Genomic DNA, 20,598 nt, shown 5'->3' with positions numbered 1-20,598 from the left:
TTTTCTCAGACGTCCAGGGAAGTACAACGTGGGCAAAGCTCCAGATGAAAAGAAGGAAATTTGGGCTGGATATCACAAAGTATGGATAGCTTAAGAGTCTTGCTATCTAGAACAGCCATCTAATCAGTATCATCTCCAATATCTGTGTAGGCGAAGTTATCATCTCAAACATGGACAATCCCCAGAAAAGACTACCATCTCCGCATCTTGCCAATAAGCATGCTCCCATCGCTTCGAACAGACCACCGAATAAGTTTCACAGCGGGGGTACATGATGTATGATGTTACTCTTCTTGTCTTCGAAGATCAATTCAAGTTTCAACTAACAGATATCTCCTCTACAGCAACAGCAAAGCCGCTTCACAAAGACATTCGAATGTGCCGCATTCGCCAAAAGCGTTCAGATCAATCTAAATAATAACCTAAGTAAACACCATGCTCTCTACCAGCAACATCATAAAACTAAAACCTAACCCTCCCTCTACCTACCCAGGCAACCTCCTCCCAATAATGTACGAAGAAATGGAATACGCATTGGACCAAGAACTGGGCAACTCACACGGTAAGCATCCACCCACCCACTACTCCAATCCCCCTTCACAGTCAACCCTAACAACGAAACAATAACTCCTCAGAATGGCGCCCCCTACCCCCCCTCCCCACCCTCCTCCGCATCATCGCCCTCGTCTCCGGCCGCATCAACATCGGCCTCCCCCTCAGCCGCTCCCCCACCTGGCTAACCCTATACACCAAATACCCCTTAACAATGATGTCCTCAATCTCCTCTCTGATGAAATACCCAGCTGTGCTCCGCTCCCTAGCACAGCACTTCATCCCCTCGCTCCGCGAACTCGACTCCATCCGGAGCGAAATCACCACCCTCCTTACGCCAGAATACGAAGCTATTCTCTCAGAGAAATCAGACAGAAATACCATGATTCGCTGGATATGGGATAACTCCGAGGAGCACGAGCGGACAATAACCTACCAGAGCCACGTGCAGGCGATGATGTCCATTGGGACGGTGTTGGCGAATGCGGCGGCCGCGGCGCAGTGTCTGGTGGATTTGGCGGAGCATGGGGAGGAGATGGTGCCGTTGCTGAGGGGGGAGTTTGAGCGAGTGGTGGGTGGTGGTGATGGGATAAGTAAACAGGCGTTGAGCTCGTTGAGTATGATGGATAGCTTTGTGAAGGAGTCGCAGAGGGTTAGGCCGCCGGGGGCGGGTGAGTATTGCTTCCAATATATTACATTTCTGAGTTTACCATCTGACAATGTTGGTATGAATGATAGTCACCTTCGAACGCAAAGTCCTGGAACCTTTCACTCTCCCAGACGGTACGCAACTCAAGGCAGGTGAGCATATCGCGGCGCCGGCGTTCCATGTCGGCTGGGATCCGGAGTATATTGAGAACCCGGAGGTGTTTGATGGATTGAGGTTTCATCGGTTGAGGAGTCAGGGTGGGTTGTCTGCTACTAGTACTGGTAAGTACTACTATGTGTCTGTGAATGAGACGTCGTTGCATTTTGGCTATGGACGGAATGCTTGCCCGGGGCGATGGTTTACGGCTTTTCAGGTTAAGTTGTTTTTGGGGCTGTTGTTGACGAAGTATGATGTTGCCCCTGGGGGGACGTTGGGAGAGGGGAGTAAGAATGGGGATGAGGGTGAGGACACGGTCTGGATTAGAAGGAGGAAGAGTGGTGATGATGGTACTATATAGTATTAGTTGTTGCTGTGATTAAGGCCAGTGTGGCGGGAAAATATATTCTGAGATGATGTACATAGAAAAAGATTATTTGTAGTATTCAGTCTGTTTAATGTCAATGATACGGCTCTTGAACCAACTATTCTTGTTGGATTAATACATTGAAGATATGATTACGAGGTACTACTGCTTTTTACGAAAGTTGAGGTATTAGAAGCGTAATCCGTGAGATTGCATGAACACTAAGGAGTGATATGATTGAATTAAACAAATAGCATAGCGGGTATATGTTCGTAACAGGTCATAAAGTAGATCCGGTCCGGATCGATCAGAACAGAACAGACGCGCATGGCGTTCTCGTGCTGATAAGACGGGATTGATGCAACGGCCTTTTGTGCCGAAGCGAAATCACCCAAGCATGACGCATGAGTATTGTTGACTCGACGCGTAGGGATTCCCTTTTCATGCTTGAAACTCTCAAGAAATTGGCTGGCAATCTGTTGCCAGAATAGCCCCAGTTGATCCTCAAATAAACGGGGGAGCGATGTCGGGAGCGCTGAAAGCCTGATGGTGGAGGGCCACTAATGCGACCGGAGAAAATCATCTGTCGGAATAGAAGAACCGCAAAAATACCCAGGAATAAAATAGATTCACAAGATATAAGCGTGCAAATCATCGTAGGCTCAATCCTTGGCATGATGGTGTCTCAAACGATCCACTCCATCTCGTACGGTATCCCGAAGACTGAAGCCTCCAAACAGCCAGTCGTTCGAGTGACGGCCGTAGTGGTTCACTGTGCCGCTGTAACGACGGTAGTCATGGCCGCTTCTGCGGATGTGTGTGGAATGTACACGCTTGTTGGTTGCGCTGTCGTCGGTGGAGACTCTGCTAGGAGACATGGTGGAGACGGGGCTTGCAGAGCGACGAGGGGTAGAGTTTGCAGGAATGCTTCGAGGAATGTCGAAGCTAGATGAGGGAGAGGAGCGATTCGAAGGGATAGAAGCCGCGGTTGGAGAGTGGGAGCGCGACCGGAGGAATTGTTTCACGCTGGACAGACGGCTTGCTTTGTGATGTCTAGCCTTCGTAGCGTGGGAGTTGGTGGTGGTTGATGATGTGGAGGAAGTAGTGGATTGAGAAAGAGCCCGCTTGAGTGTGTTTGGTTGAGCGGAAGTCTGGTGGTCGTCGTTCATTGCTTTGATTGAGGATATACCAAGGGGGATGGATCAGAAAAAAGTGGGATCAACTCGTGTAAACTGAGGATATTGCATCCAAAAAGAACAGGGGAAATGAGCGTATTTATGTTCCATCGTCCCCTCCTTCCGTGCTCATTCCGAGCATGTCTGGAAGCCCACCCATCAGCCTATCAAAACAGCACTGGCCCTATCCGGGGCATGGGGCCCCTGCCGGGAAGCCCGAGCGGACGAATGAAAGAATGCCAGCACCGACGGGCTCCATCGATAGGGCTCAAATGGCCCCTTCTTGAGTCACGGACGGCAGCTGAATGATGAGCCAGTCGGTGAAGATCTCCAGTCGTCTCCACGCGTCTGCCCTATGCCTTACGAGCCCGCCAATCATCGTGCCTGTCACCGGGAAATGACCCATCAGGGGGCTCCATTTTCACCGCTAGATCCACCGCAGCAGCGTCCACAAGGCTGCCTTGATTTTGTCCGCTGTTCGGGCGCGCCCGTCGGAGATTGATTGTGTGTCCTGTAGTGATAGGCAGTTGGAATGTTCGTCCTCGTTGTTTTTGTATGGATATGAGTGAGCTGTCAGCTCTAGGGCATTCCAGACAACTTCTAGAATTCTTCCCACGAAGCAACAGAACGGGTGAGAATTCAGCCCCCACCTTGCAGACAGGAATGATCGCTCGGACTTAGCGAGCAGGAAAGGAAATGATGTTCGAATTCGGACTAGGGACGGGACATAGGGCTTACGGCTCACAGGAGTGGTTTCCCAAGTGTTAGTCTCAGCTAGTGCTGATCTCCACCCTGGTCTCTCCCTCTCCTTCCCCTCTCCAGGCTACCATGAACCGGAGAGAACACACTCACGGATTACTTTTAATAGCAACTGCGTGAAAATGGCTCTTATCTGAAACACGATCCCTGCTCAGATTGTCACGCTCCCAGTGCGGGATATACAAAAATGCCTCGATGAAATGAGTGAGGGAATTATAGGGTAGGCGATGCGCTGCGGATGGTGTTGAAAGCGAAGCCAACACAACAGCGACAGACAAGACAGAGGCAGCCAGCTGAGTCTCACACGGCCTTCCCAATTGGGACGCCGGCCAGTGACCCACTTGAGGCTCTTGAGCTCGCCAATGACATCACGGCCCTTCACGTGCCCCGTGCCAAGAGGCTGGCCGGCACGCGCTTCCGAGCACAAGGAGTTGGGAAATGAATCCTACTGGAATACGGGAAACGAACATGCTATGAGTCTTGCTCCGAAGACCTTCCTTTTCTTCATTTTCTAGTCTCGGTATGACCTACTGGTCTTGCTATAACATTAAATAAACAAGCAGCCGCCATCAACAAAGCTCATCGCATGCAAAATGCCCACTCAACGCCAGGAAAGCAACCCTCGCGATGCAATGCGTGCAAACCTGTCAAAACCGAATACTGAAATATAATCAATAAAACAGCACACAATAACAGACAGTTTATACAGCTATTGCTCCTCTTCCAGTGGCCACAACGTGGCGCTGGGCCTTTTCCACGACCGAGGCTGCTCCGAATGGCATCGCCGATGGTATCGCTCAACTGACAGGTATCCAGCTCCGGTTTTAACATCAGCAACTCTCCCTCTTTCAGCAATCGAACCTGAAGGCGGCAAAATAGGAGCTCCCTGGGGCATCCAGTATGAAACCAGCACACTTTCCCCAGTAGTGGTCGTGGTCGGCAGCACAAAGAGTGATCGGGCCTTATCCAGAGGTGGACGGATCATTTTCCGGAGGGAGCCCGATCCCGATCCAGCATGATGGTCTGTGACTTGCCCAGAGGCGCTAGGCGAAGTTGTATCCCATGGAGCGTACCAACGTCGATGGGGCCGGGCAGTCCTGGAACGAACAATACCCGCCGATGCGGCATCATCCTCGAGCAAATCCTCAGACCCCACCGGGGTCAAGAACTGCTGTTCGAACTGACGTTGCTGCTCAGCGATGACGAGCGGCAGATTTCGTCGTTCACGTAGCTGTGTCCCAGGGCCGCAATATGGCCAGGAGTGGCGTCGTCGATGGTGGACCAAGTGTGGCATATCAACAAAGTGTAAGAGCAGCAATAACTATGAAATAGACAAATCAGTCAGGAACAGGACGGCAACGGACAAAGACCAACTGACTATAAATACCAATGGGATGGATAGATCGATAGATAGATACCTAAGCAAAGAAAACACGAACAGCCCAGGCAACAACGAAATACCCAGATATCTCAGTCAGTTAGTCAGTTCCTCCTCGACAAAAAGAATCCCAAGGCTTGCCAACAGGGCAAGCACTAATCATGGTGAGGTAAAACAGGACACATCTCAACAAAATGCCCCGGGGGCAAGGCAGTTGGTAACAAGCCTCGCGTTATAAGAAGCTCAGCCTATGCCCATGGGTCATGAGGCTCGCACGTGCAAGGCGCACGCGTCGGGGACAAGAACACTGGGGAGAGATCACCCGGGCGACTTAACTGACTGAGACGATCTGGGGGTGGGCGCTGAAGAATACATGATTTGAGGCACCCTTTACTGGTCATCCGCTAGTAGAGAACCGGATAGACGCGCCTTGAATTGAGTCACGGACGATGAGCAATAGGTTAGCTATGACAAATGGAATTAGAGTCAGCGACTGGCTTGCGCGGCGGGAGGATTGCTACTAATAGCAATAATCGTAAAACTAGCTTTGAAATCAAATGCCTAAATATTCTCCCCGATTCTGTCGGGAAAAATATACACCTACCTGTTGGGCGGATTCTGCAGGTTCTCTCTGTAGATTATGGTGTTCGTGCGGGATCTCCAGATGAGCGGCATGATCAAGCGGGGTACAGAGTACAATGAAAGTGACTGACTAAATTGACGATGTCTCCTCTTCACCGAACACGGACGGGTGATCTGCAGTCTTTTGCTCTTATCACAAGCTTGCGAATGCTGATAGCTTTGTTGCCTTTTTTTCTCCAGCACGAGAAGCGATCAGCACATAGTGTCTGGAGGCAAAGATGAAGAGATGTTGCATGTTGTTGTTGCATTGCAGCACAGACCTGCCTTTCCTCTCCCCGGTTCTTGCTTGTTGTCAAGTGATAGGTTGGTCTATACATCTTGACTGGCTAACAAGTGCTCTGGATACTGCTCTGCTACAACGAATATACATATTAATGTAGTTCTCAAACAGTCCTTCGTGATAAATGGGGAGCGAAGCTGTCTACTCCGTAAGTCAAAATCCAGCCATCTTTCCCATTGTCCAGTCACGTGGTCTAATGGTTATGATTTCTCGTTCACATCAATCTGACGCGCCGAGAAGGTTCCCGGTTCGATCCCGGGCGTGACTACTCTTTTTGCATCTTTCACAATACAGTCTATAATCCTAGTTTGATAATCCTTGTCTTCTCGTAATCTATACTGTTTGTTTTTATTGTCTGGGCTGCCTGGTATATTGCCTCCAAATTGGGTTTCATGTTCCATGGTTTCCTCATTCTCACGGTGGGGACATGGCCCGCACATCTTCCTGTGCTTTGCTCTTGGTCTTGGATACTGGTTCCATGCAAACATCGTAACAGACTGAAAGCCTTAACCTGACACTATAAGCTTTGCCGGCTACTTCAATTGATTGTTCGTTATTACAGCAACGAATTCTTCTCGGTCTGAAGCACATCAGCCTCGTCGTCCGTCTAAGCAAAGGAAGGCGTACCTTTTAGATGGGGAAAGGTGATCGTTATTGGCCCCGTTTTATGCTCTCTATTCTGATTTTTGGCTGCCCCTGATGCTATCTTTGTCATGTTGAGGACCATCCCCCTTGAATAGCTGCTTGGGGGGAAGCTGACCAGATTTCCGGCTCTGGATGGTTCAGATGGTGGTATGGTCATCGTGAGCCACCTGTCCGTTATACGGTCGCTCCAACGCGAAGCAAGACGAATGGTATTTCCATCGCGCCATAGCTGGACTTGTGAGTCTCCTTTCACCGACTTTCTAGGACCGAGGACCAGTAGCTTTTCCTTGGTCGTGAGGGATGTGGCTCTCCTGGAGAAGACCAGCTTGTATGTGGATGCAAGCGAGGACATGAATGCCATCAGCACGCGCTCTTCGTGAAACTCCACTGTCATATCCCTGAACTCTTTTTCGCAGTGAGAGAAAAACACTCGACCATCAGCCCGATATAGCTGATCAACATGTGATGATATGTAAGTGGCGAATAATGCACGGGGAAATCTCACACGAAGACTAGAATGATCGTACAGGTAGTCCATATCCCTGAAGAGATAATGTAGACTGCACTGCTTCCATTCCGCACGAGTGCGACATATCATCACCGCCTTATAACGTTTCTCATCGGGCGCAATGTCAGCAACTTCGTAGACCTGCCCTGAGCTTTTGGCCTGAGACCAGGTGAAGGCGGGCTTCTGGCTTAGACCCAGAACAGCCCTTTCCAGGTTATCCGCAGCCTCCTGTGAGCGAAACTGGATACCAAGGCCTATGTTTGGATTGCTGCCGTCATAGACGTAAGTGAAAAGTGGATGGTAGTTCCCGTCTGTTTTGCTGGACCTCTCCTGACCAGTGTCTGACCATTTCAGCAAGATGAATCCAGAAGCCGTCGTACGGCTGACTTGTACATGGCTCAGAGGCATGAAAAGCTCGGTAGCCTGTCCTGGCTTATCAGCTATTGAAGAACTGATGACCATGCGTCGGATAGAGCGCCACGCCTCGCCAAAAGACCTTTCCAAGATGCGCACTTCGCAGGATCTGTGTACTGTGGGAGGACTAGTTGACACCATGCTAGGCATCCTCAACTGCTCAACTGACTCGGCCGGAATTTTGAAAATAACCTTTTCTGTGAATTGGTCGGAATCAAGTGGCTCCCGTATCTGGACGGCATCGAAGTACGCTTTGGGCATGCTGATCACTTGCATGATATCTGACATGTATTGGAATGAAATAGACAAAGTCATTGCGTCAAACTTCAGGGTCAGAGGTTCTGTTGGCTTTGGCACGGATAGATCGGTGAGTGATGCATTTGATACCTGGATCAGCTGAGCTAGATCTCCTGGTGTCACTGTAGAAGATTTAGACTTGTCATGTATAGCCATCCAAGCCATATGTATAGACACTTACAGTCTCGCTGTAGACAAAATGTTCCGTATTGGTTGCAGAGGCTAATTTTTGGCTCGCTTTCACCATACTTTGTAGACAAAAGTAGCATGTACGGAGCGCCTCTGGATCGCATACGGAGCTTCTTAGCCCCGATCCCTGCATTCACGAAAGTGCGGAAAAGAACTTGCTCATCCTCTTTACCAGCATCCTCCAGTTCTACTGTAATATAGCAGAAGTTTCCTGGTTTAGCCGGTTGGCCATCCTTCCCAATCATCTCTTCGGGCTGTATAGGTTCCCAGAAGTCGAGGTTTTGCGAATGGATCGCAGCGTAATCAGGAACATCCACGGCGCTAAATTGTCCAAAGTCCTCTTTGAGACTCTTTGTTTGCTTAGCCTGAACAAAGTAAGATGGCTGTTGGTTGGCTTACGTCTGATAGATCCGAGATCATTTTTCTGATTTCATCCTCCAAAAGCAGCTGTGGGTTGTCACAATTCAAGACTATGTCATATAGGATATATGACGCTTTCAGAAGGTCCACATATGCCTGGTGACTCGAGTTACATGACAGTGCAGACGGGCTCACGCTGCCTCTGGTGCTTGAAATTGTTGATCTCTCGCTATTCGTAAGGGCTGTCCTGGCCTTTACCATACATAAGCAGCTGTCATGAGGGAAAGGCTGAATACGTATGTATATATACCTTCAGAAGCCACCACACAGCAACTAACAGCCAGCATCTCGCAGTGAGTTGCTGGGCCCGCTCTTCCTTGTGGGCTATATGATCAAAACTTGCGAGAAGTTCTGCATCAGGCTGATGCATCTTATCACGTGGTTCACACCGCAGCGACCGGAACAGCTGCTCTCGTAGTTGCCGTCGGTGGAGTTCTTGTATCGCATCAGCTCCTGAATGGCCAGGGCTACCCCACGGCGTTGACTCGCCTGGTTTTATTGAGGTTGACCGTTGAATTCGCCCTTGATGTTGGATAGCTGAGAATCCAGATCCTGGTCCACGAGACCAAACCACTTCTTTCTCCGTCGAGAAGACCTCTGGTACAACTGATTGCGAAGGGCTGTACGTCGAAGTAGCTGGACTAGTAGGTGAGGTGTACGTAGTAGCCGTGAAACTAGACGTGTCTGAGTGCCCCGACACAACGGATTCGGAGGAAGCCGAGACATGAGAGGGGTCTTCTGGCGGACATGCAGATTGTGGAGCGGCGGGATTTGACCTGCTTGGTTGTGTCCCTTCTAGCTCCGCCAGGATGAAGACATTCTGCTGGCGAGGCGTAGATACTGATATCGAAATCGGCGAGACGTCGTCATGTGCCTGCCAAGATGCCGGAGTTGGGAGAGGTATATTATTTGCCGAATCCTTCGTCGCTGAACTTTCACTTCTTTCTATAGAAGGCCTAAATAGTGAGATAGAGTCAATAGTTTGGCTAGTTATGAAAGCTCACTTGGTGAGAGAGCCGACACATACACCCAAATGGCATGTATGAGCCACGATCTTAGACTTAAGATCGTCAATAAATGCTTGCTGTGTCATCCAATCTATGGACTGCCATAGCTGTCTCCCATTCTCAAACCCTAGATTTCGGTACATGTCGACCACCTCCTTCAGCTGCTGCAAGGTCCCTGAGCACGAGTTTAGGCACCGATGGAGGGTATGCTTGCATTCCTCATCTGACTCTGAAAGCTCGATCTTGCTGGAGCTGACATCATCTTTCAGGGTCTGAAACACGCTATGCAGGGATTCCAGGCTCGCCACAAGCTGATTGAAGCCGTCAGGGGCATCTCCGGAGATAGAATTGCATGTAAGATATAGGTCGCGTGCCAGTTTGGTAAGTTCCGGAATATCCGCCGCTTCGAAGATGGAAGCCATCTCTCTTTTCATCAATTAAGTAAGCTATGATGTATTACCTGTGTCAATGATACAAATAGAGGGAATAGGAAGTTGCCGGAAATGTCAGTTGACGAGTGTTTCACGAGTAGGCAGCAACTGCAAAACGCTGGTGTCAAAGCCAGAGGCTGGTGGAGACGAAGGGCGCAGCACGTAGCCAGTGTCTCAGATCGATAGCTCGGCATACGTATCTTATAAACATACAACTAGGCGTGAAAGCCACGAGACGAAATTTTTTTGAAGCAAGGATGGCGCAAATGGGGGGCTTCATGTGACTCTTTCCGATACTGCGGATGGCGCGAAATTCTAGTGTACCAACAGAACCCCCGGTTCTTGGGTAGGGCACGATAGTGTTCTCGTGTAGAGAGAGCATCGGAAATGCAACCGACGGGCAAGATCACTACGAGGCGCAGCATGAAGTAGGACAGCAGGAATTGTCATTGCAGAGCTAGGGTACGAGGTAATAGAGTTTGGGCCAAGTGCGAATCACAATGTCAGGAAGTGATAGCTCCGAGGCGATTCAACGCTCTAGATTCGTTTTCAGCGACAGCTGGTTGGCTAACGTACGGCGTGGTTCCTTTCAGTTTGCCCCAGGAGCAACAAAGAGCGGAGTCGCTATACCCCGGACCATTGCACTGGGGTCAAGTTGGTCAAATCGAACGATCATGCATAGGGTCATAATCGCGGGATGCTGTGAGCAATCAGGAAGGCTGTATAGCATTGAACTTCATATCTAGATGAACTTGATGAACCTTCTTGTCGGATCCGAGAGCATCGGCTCCGTGACGGACTGTCCATGCCATCAGGAAGGGAACAATATCCATGGGGAGATCATCAACCGCTGGTGCGTGCGGAGTCTATCTGGCGTTAGCGCATAGTTCCTTCCTTTCATCGTCTGGATCCAGTCAAGACAACAGCCGCTCGTATCTGCCAATTACGGAACTGTACTTCCCTCCCTCCGCAAAGGGTATTTCGACAAGTACCATCAATGAAGATGAACACGACCAGGCCAAATGAAAGAATGAACAAGAAGGAGAAGTGTGAGTCAAGCTGAAAGAAAGCAAACAAACCCAACAAAGAAAGCGGTGGGTCATGCCGACCCAAATAGGTATAGTTTCAGGGTGCCTCAGGCGATGACGGAAATCCACGCGTTTCAGGGGTTCAAAAATAGCTTCTCCGTCAACAATAAATAGCATCATCTGTCTTTGATATACTACTTTTGCTTTTGTTGCTCATTGTCAGGTCACGCTGTGAGCGAGTGTCGATCACTATGGCATTTATAACATCGCTCGAGCCCCTTTGGGCAGCTTCGAGCCTCCAATTTGAGAACGCCTTTCAATTCATCAAATCCTTCGCCGGTAACCAAACCGACATTCCTAAGACAACCGAGAAAATACTAGAAAGTCAGATTGGCTGGTCCAATCCTCCCGAACCATCCAACATGCCATTCAACATCGACTTTCAAATGGTCTTCTCGCTCTTCTACTTCCTCGTCATCTTCCTCATTCCTTTCTTCCTCACCAACTATCTCCTCCCTGCCACGAGTCACTCCCGACGCGATCGCTGGCTGTTCGGATGGCACCTCTTCGATGCCCTCGTCCACTTCGGCATGGAAGGTCTCTTCCTCTTCCATTGCTTCTTCAGCTACGCCCCTATCTCCCCTAGCGAGAGCCGCGACCCCGTCTTCCTCGGTGATAAAGACCACGTCTACGGCGCCACATACTCCAACTCACCGACTGCCAAACTGTGGCATGAATATGCTCTAGCAGACCACCGCTGGGGTGGTGCCGACCCTACCATCATCTCGATTGAGCTGATCACTGTGATCTTCGGCGGTATCACCGCCTCCTTGATCAGCTATTGGGTCTATCAGGCTGCTGGCCGGCAGTCGAGGGAGAAAGAAGCGATCAAGGCAAAGATGTGGTTCATGATGATTGTGTTGGCAACGGCCGAGATCTACGGAGGCTTCATGACCTTCCTGCCGGAGATGTTGACTGGCAACACAGCGTTGGCTACCGATAGCTTCCTGTATTTCGTGCTGTATATTGTTATCTTCAACGGCCTTTGGGTCGTTGTCCCCGGTTGGATACTGTGGGAGGCATGGAAGGAGTTTACCGGCTCCTCCACCGTCATTAAGAGGCAGCGGGACAACAGCTCCCCCAGACACAAGCTTGGAAGGTGACTAGATGAACAGAATGTTCGAACGGACGATATGTCCACACGGAGGCAGCCCCATTACATGTGAGAACATACTCTCGGGGCTGCGTGGAGGATTATGATACCCTGTTCTTTGCGTGACATGACCTAACGGGGATGCATAAGCGCTTGTTTGTTTTCTGGTATAATTTTTGACTATATATTTTGGTTATGATTGTTTGACCCTTATTAGCTCCTGATTAATGTTCATTGCATACATCATCACATCAACCGTACCATATCTGATCTGATCTCTTCTTATCCCATCTTATCTTGGTGACACAACGACCTGGTAACCCCACAAACAGTGACGCATAAACAGCGCAATCTAGACCACACAACCATCCATAACCAATGAAAGCCCAGAGTTGACCGAGATGTCAAACAATCGCGAAAATCCACTCTTGAGGGGCCAGCCAATAGCTGTATGCGCCGGAGACGCGTCGACGTGAACTGCCGAGTTAATCTAATCTATGACTCACTTGGATCATTACAAGTGAATGACAGCATCCAACTGGGCTAGAATAGGTACTTACCGTGTTACATAGCCCAGCCTATGCAGTCTCACAAGCACGCATATGACTCACACAGAGAGAACAAGTGATAATGTAATAGGCATCAACACAAGGGAACACCCATTTACTCAAACTACAAACTAAACAAGTTCCAAATCGGCCCCATAGCCAACAAATCCTCCATACTAACATCAGGCACCACTCCATCCACAACAGCGCCAGGCCCACTTGTAGACGACGCCGCCATCTGGACCTGCTCTTGATTCCACCTCCACTTATCCATAGTAGCGCAGCGCGCCTGATGCGCCTCCTTCCACATGACCGTCCTAGCTTTAATATGCGTGAATATAGGCGGAACATAGAGATTCTCAGCCGTCGCCTGCGCAACAATTTCGTCGACTTTCAGAGAGAACGTGTCGACTGTGTCTTCGAAGCTTATTGTCTGCCGGGCCCACTCTCGGTCCCAGCAGCCTGTGGGGTCGTTGTGGACGAGTAGTCGAGACAGGATGGCGAGGCCGTGGCCGACTTGCGTCCAGCAGGTGTATGGGAGTTGGAGGTAGAGGATGGGTGGGATGGAGAGGAGGGCGTCGAATAGGGATCGTGCGGCGTTGAGGCAAGCGCAGAGAATGTCGATTTGGGTGATAGGGTAGTTGTTGAAGGTTGTGTCTTCGAAGTCGCGCTCTAGAGCTATGCGGTACAGGAGCATCTCAAGGGTGTGGTAGTGCATGTTGAGGATTACTGTGGTGTTTGTTAGGTCCGGGGAGGGTTGGGTTAGGTTAGTTGGGGGACGTACGAGATTGAGTGAATTCGCCTGAATATGAATCTTTGAGTTGCTGGATTTCCTTCTGTAACCAGCGTATTGCCATGGCTTTGGGTGCTAGGCCGGTAGGGGTGTCCTTTTCGTGGTACTGGACGGCGCGATATATTTTCTCGCCCATGTGGGCTATGCGAACTAGCTGCAGGAGGTACTGGTCGGTTTCACATTCAGCTGCTTCTTGGATTCTGCGGCAGCAGTCGTCTGTGTATGTTGTGTATTCCATGGGTTCCTTTTCTCCCAGGCATAGTGATAACCTATTACTGTTAGCGTTGAATGAGGCTGTATTGATGCTGTGGCTCACATATTGACCACGTAGTAGCATCCAAGGTAAGCTCTCAGCTCCTCTAAGGTGCGGGAATTGCGCATGCGTTCATCATATTTAAAGACCCGGAGGTAGGAGAATACCGTGCCCGGAGTACACAACTTATTTTCCCGATGAAAGTCGAGGTTAATCACCTGCGCCTCCAGAATATGGAGATAATTGTTGATCATCGTCGCACGCGGCGCAGGCACCATGGTCTGTGTCCTGATAATGTGTGAGAGGGTTGGATATCAGACGCTGCATGTAGGTGCTCTCACCAGCCAAGGTACGCAAGGAATCCTTGAAGTAGATCCAAGCTATGCTCCCCGTTAGCTAGCATATGCTCCATCCAGTAATCTCTGGCTTTGATTGAATGAGCCACCTGTGCAGATCCATCTTGGCAAACAACCGCCGGAATAACCAAGTTTAGAAATGGCTTGATGGTGCGTAAGTCGTCCAGACCTATACGAGGCGAGCGTACCACAAACGGAAGGAACTTTGTGATACGCTCATTGAAGTCTGCAAGCATTTTTTCCACATCCTCATCCAGTACAGGAGGAATGACCAGAGAATGGTCCGTGGCAGAAAATGGACTGGCATTGCTGCCACCGATGCTTTCTATGTACCGTTGCGAGGCTGTGAGCAGTGAAGTCACATTATCGAGCTTCTTCTCTAGTCGACCGACGTCACTACTGTACGGACTAGTCAGTAGCCATTAGTATTATTTCAAGCGCACGTGCAAACACATACGACACATTATGCCGCTTTCCCGTGTGCGGCTTCGAAGCCTGCCTGGTACACTCTTTCCCCAAACGATGACATCTGGCTCCGTCGTTAGTGCTTATCCTTTGGTCGGGTGGCCTCGTCCGTCTCTACCTTTGGCAAGCATCGGTCGGACCGGGGTCGCAGCGGACCTTGGCTTTGGAACAGGGTCTGCAGGCCTTAAGATGTCGAGCGTCAGGAGTGGACATGTCGGTCGGGAACGGGACAGAATGGAGGCATGGTTGTGAGTTGGAGATGTGCAGGGAGTGAGATGGTGGTGGTGCCGATCGGCATAAGCGGCATCCCGCGTCCGTGTCGGCATTCTTTAGCACCGATTGTATAGATGCCAGATACAATAAACTTTGCCCGCAATATTTCAAGGTATAAATGGAGATTGGACGCCCTTTTCTTTTTCGTTAACCAAGAAGAACATATTCAACATTCTCGAAGACTCCATTCCAACAACATAATGACCGTGACAGACGACTGCACCCAACGCTACCCAGAAACCGGCATATCAGTCCTGATAGTCGGGGCCGGGGTCGCAGGACTAATGGCTGCTCTCGAATGTTGGCGCAATGGACACGATGTTCGTATCGTCGAACGATCTCCCGAAGAAGTCACTACAGGCAAGCCAGCCATCGTACTGACCGACACAAATGAACACATCGCAGCTAACAAACCTACCAGGTGACTCGTTCACAATCGGCCCCAGTGCAACACGCGCATTCAAACATTGGCCCAAACTAGCCGAAGAGAACGAAAAGATTGCATTCGTACCTCATCTTGCCTTCTACACTTTGAGTGGTCATCGTGTAACAGAGCCGAATCATGTTGAATACAGGAAGGACAAGGGTTCCAAAAAGGTACCAGGGCAAATCACCCGCCATTGGAGACCCCAACTTCACGGCATGCTTCTCAGGCAGCTCTACGCCATCGGTATCAGCGTCGAATATGGCTGCAGAGCGGTGGAATATTTCGAGATAAGTCATACTGGGCGTGCAGGTATAATACTGGCGAATAGCGAACGGCTAGAAGCAGACGTCGTCATTGCTGCCGATGGTTTGAGAAGTCATTCGACCAAAGTGACACTGGGGCAGGAGATTCGGGCACGACCAACCGGACAGGCTCTTTATCGGACAGCCTTTCCGGTCGAGATAGCCATGAATGATCCGATGGTTCGAGAGCGATTTCCGCTCGTAGGTGAAAAAGAAGGACCGATTGAATTCTGGGCTGGGTATGACTATGCCTCCACAAGATATTCATCGCCGTTATGAATAATTCAAACTGATTGTAAAAAAGCGAGCACTACCATTTCCTCGTCATCAGGACATCCGATACTATGTCCTGGACTTTATCGCACAAAGTGAGTTAAGCAGACATTTTGCCCTAACAACACACCAATATAGTATTTCTGCCCTTTAGATCTAACACCGCAAATAATTTTAGGACTACGAAAGCGCCACCGAATCCTGGTCCCACCAATCCGACCCCGAAGACGTCCTCAAAATAACCTCAACTATCCCAGACTGGCCAGAAGTAGCAGATAGGCTGATCCGTCTCACGCCCAAAGACAGACTTCTTCACTTCCGTGTTATGTGGAGAGATCCCCAACCCACCTGGGTATCGCCAGCAGGCCGTATCGTACAGATCGGGGACGCCGCACACACCTACATCCCAGCGTCAGGCAACGGCGCAACACAGGGGATAGAAGATGCTGTCTCGCTAGCTACATGCTTACGAATGGCAGGAGGAACAGAGCAGGTTCCGTGGGCGTTGAGGATTCATAATCGGCTACGGTATATCCATTGCTACCCCACTCAGTGAACCACTTCTTACTAACAATTAATCTAATCCACCAGCTTCATCCGAGTCTCCTGTCTCCAAAAGCTAGGCCTCATCAATCTCAAAAGCTACTCCGAAAAACCCAAGAAAGACAACTTCACACCAAAGGGGCTCCAGTATCTAACAGCGGAGTGGATCTGGGGTCATGAGCCGGAGACATATGCCGAGGAGAACTACTACAAGGTACTGGATCATTTGCAGCGGGGCACACCGTTCCAGGATACAAATATACCCCGTGGTCATGTGTATCGGGACTGGACAATTGATGAGATGTTGGAGATACAGGAGAGGGGAGAGGAGATTGAGTTGGATGGGGAGTGGGAGTAAATCATTACCAATGTTACCAATGTGTTTGACTTGCTTTCTATATTCTTGAGTTTACATGTAGTATGTGCTACCTATATTAAAGATGCCTTAACTGGATTTATAATCTGTACAAGAACCACCCTAACGACGAATATAGAACAAATACAATTGGGAATCATATACGGCTCTCAGCCAAAACACAACATACTATATACAGTTAAAAAGCTACCACTTCCTAACAAACCGACACAAATGATAGTTTACCACCGGCGGTACTACCCACATCGTTAGCATAAGAGCAAGAAAGAAATCGGCATGTGCCATATCTAACATACCTCAGGAGGTCCCGGAGGGGGAGGAGGACCAGGAGGACCAGGACGGTCCCAAGGCCCGGGGGGCCCAGGAGGAGGGGGGCCACCATGAGGGCCACCAGGGCGATCCCAGGGATCCCTAGGACCCGGAGGAGGAGGTCCTGGGTGACCACCGGGGCGGTCCCAAGGGTCTCTGGGGCCAGGAGGGCCGCCAGGACGGTCCCAGGGATCTCTCGGTCCCGGAGGAGGAGGAGGGCCGGGAGGACCACCGGGACCACCCCAGGGGTCTCTTTGATCAGGAGGAGGACCATGGGGGCCAGGAGGGCCGGGAGGAGGAGGACGAGCCCAGGGGTCTCTGGGATCATGGGGAGGAGGGCCGGGAGGGCCAGGTGGTGGTGGTGGTGGGCCACCAGGACGGTCCCAGGGCCCGGGGCCCGGAGGGGGGCCCTGAGGACCGGGAGGAGGAGGGGGGTTATGGTGGTGATGGTGTGAGAAAAGTCCCATTGTGAACAGGTTGTGAGGATGGATGTGAATGCTGTCTCAGGATGAAGAAGGTTGTTAAGGTCTTAAATAACCACGTTGCTTGAGGCTTGGGCGGCGGAGTGGAGAGAGAGGGGCCACAGTAGGCAACGCCTTTCTTTAAGCAGATGTGGGACGGTGAATTCTCCGTGGTAATCATAGCATGGATGATATCGTTGAGTGTGTATGGGGCTCTTATGTGGCTGGGTTGCTAACTAAATACTACTATGGGTATGAGACGGCGGTTCTACGTTCAACCAACTCTTCCGTTCTCCTCCGCGTTTGTCATTGTGTCCCTATGATTCAAATTATTAGGGGGAGAGAAATGTAAACAATGTTGCCTATCAGGGGCTGTCAAACAAGTCGAATCCATGGGTTAGACTGGGGAATATTATTGAGACGAAGGGGGGGCGTCTAATACCAAGTTTAGGGTTCGTAGTCTCCATATTTTTGGTACATTGGTTCCTGACAAGCCGCGCTGTGGAAGGGCCTGCTCATTTGACTCTGGATGAAGTTGATCACTAAACTGGACAAATGGTCATGATTTAGAATACATCTTTCAGTCCACCCTATCCGAGATTAACTCTCAATTACTCATGCCTGATATCATTCCGGTTTCCGAAGCAAGAAGTGGCCACACGTCGGGTTCAGTCGACGTTCCCCATAAGAGCGTTTAGGGCACAATTAGCGCCTCGGAGTGGATCAAAGCATACGTATGGCCCCCCCACTATCGCCTCAGCCTTGGGAAGGTTGATGTACATAATCAGTTTATTCTACTGTTGTTCGAGAAGACATGCTAGAGGCTAAGCCACATCATCGTTTGGGGAGACAGCTCGCTGACGTGTTGCTTATCTGTTCCCCATACATGCAGGTGTCAACCCACAAAGATAGCCACATTGCTGGGCTGAACATATCAATGGTACCGAGTAGCAGGAGTTTGAAAGCTTCCGGGTATAGTTTTATCCGTTTGGCTTCGTCTCAAACACGAGGCAATGTGTTTGTCGGATTTTTCTAGTGAAGTTTGGCAGGAGTTTACGGTACTGGTTAAGGGGGAGGAGCAACCCCTGTGAACGGGTCTACCAAGACTACCCGTGCATTAAACTCTGAGTGTTAAGCTACAATCTAACGAGTCTTAACGCCGAGCATAATGTCTCCAAAAAAATTAATTCGATAATATGCAGAAGGCGTCTGTCAGTGATAAGGAGCTCTCAGAGCGTCCTGCTAACATTCCTTAGATCCGGAACAATTGATATCTATGTACATGCATCTTATTCTTCGTCTTCCTCGTCGCTCACTTCTTCACCGGCTTCAATAGCCTCCTGTCTCCTCTTCGCCGCAAGTTCCCTCTTCCTCTCTAGCAGCTTCTTCAATCTCTTAGCCGTACTGAATAATCCATTCGTGGCGGATCCACAGGCTGCACAGCTTGGATCCTTCCTGTACCGTTGCAAAGCACACTGCTCGCAGAAGTAGTGGCCACATTTCGTGACAATAGGCTCCCTGTATGGTCCTTTGCAGATGAAACAAGCAAATGGAATGTCTTCCAGCATAGCCTCTTCATCATCGTCCTTGTTCTCCGTCGTTGTCCGGTCGGCACTCGCGACCACGGTTCCCTTCAATTGTTTGCCCTTGGTGACGGTCTCCCACTCTCGATCAAGTTCCCATCCTTGTTTGTAGTCGCTTCGATCGTGGAGGAATTTACTATACAAGAATGGTTAGCGTATGTTTCAAACAGGGAGGGTACCCCCCTATCCAGTGGCAAATATGTCTGTCGAGGGTAAAGGAAGACACTTACCAATTATCACCGAAACCACAGAATCCAGTCTGCTTGTAATCCTTGCACACATCTGGAGAATAATCTGTCACCGTTATGGTACGGATATTCGTCGCCGCCTTGATCGGTCCAAATGATCTGTTTGGCGCATTCGGATTCTTCTTGATGAATGATGTCTGGTTCGCCAGTCCCTTATATGTGCCATCCGGCATCTGCGGCTCACTCGAAGTAGCTTGAGTTTTAGACGAACGCGCATCCTTAGAATCCTCGTCGAACCAGTCGACATGCTTTGTGGCGTCGTTTGTATCCGCGAGCTGGACTTTGCCATCACCGGTGGCGGTGGTCGCAGGTTCCCGATCGACAGGCTTGGTTGTGGCGGATGAAGCAGAAACTATCCCAGCACCCTTGTTCTTTCTGCGCTTTATCCTGTGACCCGATTCATCTTCAGAGGAGGAAAAGTCGGAAGAATCGTCGTCTTGCGATACGGGAGGCGGTGCAGGTCTTTTGCGGATGTTCTGACTGGCCTTTGCGCCACGCTTTTTGAAAGTGACAACCGGGGGTTGAGGGTCTGCAGCCGCAGCTGCGGCTGTCTCGTTTGCTGTCTCAGCCATTGCGATATGAGCGACGGGTCTGCGACGGGGATCTGTGAGTTGATGCGAGACGAGAAATGACCAAGGACATCAAGGACGCGATAAACGTTGATGCGCCCTGATCATGTGATGATAAGATAGAGTTGTTCCTCACGTGATTATAGATCTGCTGATGTCATCATCGAAGACGCGCGAAACTTCCTAAGTAAGTTAACTTCTACAATATGGATGTACACCGATGACCAAATCCCGCTAATACAGGGTTTGCCTGGTGAGCGCCTTCAGCAGAGTTTGTGTGCGGCGTCATGGCGCAGATGCGTCAGCCTTGTGCTGCGCCACGGCAGGTGCCACCGAACTGGTGGTGTTTCCAGCATAAACTTGACGAACGCCGGTTGATTGGAACTGCAGATGACAGCAAGTTTCTCCGAGGGAATGCTTATGACAGTTGCCTAATTGACTGCGATCATCATGACCCTGTTCTCAATGACAGTCAAGCAGAATGAGAAAAAGTATAAGGACCAAAACGGCAGCCATATTAAAAGGTTTTGCTCGATCGCGGGATCGAACCGAGGATCCCGTGGGTTGTAGCCTTAACCACTGGACCAATCGAGCACAACCAAGGTAAATCGATGTTACTGCCACCTGCCCGACCATAGCACTCAGTCCAGTATGAGTAGCCCATATCAAACCAGGGTAGTCCCTGCCTGCTTGAGATGACTTGGTGGATCCTGCTAAACTCTTCCGATCCCACGGTTCCTTCCCAAACTGGGGATCTTCCAAAGAGGCG

General features: G+C 50.1%; 9 protein-coding genes and 1 non-coding gene across 10 annotated transcripts; 4 read left to right on the top strand and 6 right to left on the bottom strand.

Annotated features, from left to right (window-relative positions):
* Window positions 1-435: 435 nt before the first annotated feature.
* Window positions 436-1,357, top strand: AKAW2_21192A (uncharacterized protein; the record flags this gene model as incomplete). The annotated part of the gene is made up of 2 exons (XM_041685988.1): window positions 436-562; window positions 636-1,357. The coding sequence occupies 2 exons, from the start codon at window positions 436-438 to the stop codon at window positions 1,355-1,357; spliced, it is 849 nt and encodes a 282-aa protein (XP_041540018.1).
* A 1,029-nt stretch (window positions 1,358-2,386) lies between these two features.
* On the bottom strand, window positions 2,387-2,893 carry AKAW2_21191S (uncharacterized protein; the record flags this gene model as incomplete). The annotated part of the gene is made up of 1 exon (XM_041685987.1): window positions 2,387-2,893. The coding sequence occupies one exon, from the start codon at window positions 2,891-2,893 to the stop codon at window positions 2,387-2,389; it is 507 nt and encodes a 168-aa protein (XP_041540017.1).
* A 1,474-nt stretch (window positions 2,894-4,367) lies between these two features.
* Window positions 4,368-4,952, bottom strand: AKAW2_21190S (uncharacterized protein; the record flags this gene model as incomplete). Its single annotated transcript, XM_041685986.1, has 1 exon — window positions 4,368-4,952. The coding sequence occupies one exon, from the start codon at window positions 4,950-4,952 to the stop codon at window positions 4,368-4,370; it is 585 nt and encodes a 194-aa protein (XP_041540016.1).
* A 1,188-nt stretch (window positions 4,953-6,140) lies between these two features.
* Window positions 6,141-6,226, top strand: AKAW2_t20026A. Its single transcript has one exon. It is a non-coding gene; the product is annotated as a tRNA-Val (tRNA).
* Window positions 6,227-6,491: 265 nt separating this feature from the next.
* Window positions 6,492-9,860, bottom strand: AKAW2_21189S (uncharacterized protein; the record flags this gene model as incomplete). Its single annotated transcript, XM_041685985.1, has 6 exons — window positions 6,492-6,538; window positions 6,586-7,944; window positions 8,004-8,361; window positions 8,411-8,623; window positions 8,682-9,387; window positions 9,436-9,860. 6 exons carry the CDS (start codon window positions 9,858-9,860, stop codon window positions 6,492-6,494), a joined length of 3,108 nt encoding a protein of 1,035 aa, XP_041540015.1.
* Window positions 9,861-11,148: 1,288 nt separating this feature from the next.
* Window positions 11,149-12,060, top strand: AKAW2_21188A (EXPERA domain-containing protein; the record flags this gene model as incomplete). The annotated part of the gene is made up of 1 exon (XM_041685984.1): window positions 11,149-12,060. One exon carries the CDS (start codon window positions 11,149-11,151, stop codon window positions 12,058-12,060), a length of 912 nt encoding a protein of 303 aa, XP_041540014.1.
* Window positions 12,061-12,722: 662 nt separating this feature from the next.
* Window positions 12,723-14,678, bottom strand: AKAW2_21187S (uncharacterized protein; the record flags this gene model as incomplete). The annotated part of the gene is made up of 6 exons (XM_041685983.1): window positions 12,723-13,327; window positions 13,383-13,660; window positions 13,708-13,932; window positions 13,986-14,399; window positions 14,458-14,529; window positions 14,584-14,678. The coding sequence occupies 6 exons, from the start codon at window positions 14,676-14,678 to the stop codon at window positions 12,723-12,725; spliced, it is 1,689 nt and encodes a 562-aa protein (XP_041540013.1).
* A 260-nt stretch (window positions 14,679-14,938) lies between these two features.
* On the top strand, window positions 14,939-16,641 carry AKAW2_21186A (FAD-dependent oxidoreductase; the record flags this gene model as incomplete). The annotated part of the gene is made up of 5 exons (XM_041685982.1): window positions 14,939-15,098; window positions 15,160-15,706; window positions 15,772-15,835; window positions 15,919-16,268; window positions 16,332-16,641. 5 exons carry the CDS (start codon window positions 14,939-14,941, stop codon window positions 16,639-16,641), a joined length of 1,431 nt encoding a protein of 476 aa, XP_041540012.1.
* Window positions 16,642-16,855: 214 nt separating this feature from the next.
* Window positions 16,856-17,296, bottom strand: AKAW2_21185S (uncharacterized protein; the record flags this gene model as incomplete). The annotated part of the gene is made up of 2 exons (XM_041685981.1): window positions 16,856-16,895; window positions 16,956-17,296. The coding sequence occupies 2 exons, from the start codon at window positions 17,294-17,296 to the stop codon at window positions 16,856-16,858; spliced, it is 381 nt and encodes a 126-aa protein (XP_041540011.1).
* A 1,422-nt stretch (window positions 17,297-18,718) lies between these two features.
* CWC24 (U2-type spliceosomal complex subunit CWC24) lies at window positions 18,719-20,118 on the bottom strand (the record flags this gene model as incomplete). The annotated part of the gene is made up of 4 exons (XM_041685980.1): window positions 18,719-19,148; window positions 19,243-19,851; window positions 19,966-20,012; window positions 20,071-20,118. 4 exons carry the CDS (start codon window positions 20,116-20,118, stop codon window positions 18,719-18,721), a joined length of 1,134 nt encoding a protein of 377 aa, XP_041540010.1.
* Window positions 20,119-20,598: the final 480 nt, after the last annotated feature.

Source organism: Aspergillus luchuensis, chromosome 2, assembly GCF_016861625.1.
Source record: "Aspergillus luchuensis IFO 4308 DNA, chromosome 2, nearly complete sequence".
NCBI classification, from domain to species: Eukaryota; Fungi; Ascomycota; class Eurotiomycetes; order Eurotiales; family Aspergillaceae; genus Aspergillus; species Aspergillus luchuensis.
The sequence above is the reverse complement of the archived record's forward strand: the minus strand, read 5'-3'. Positions and strand labels throughout refer to the sequence as shown.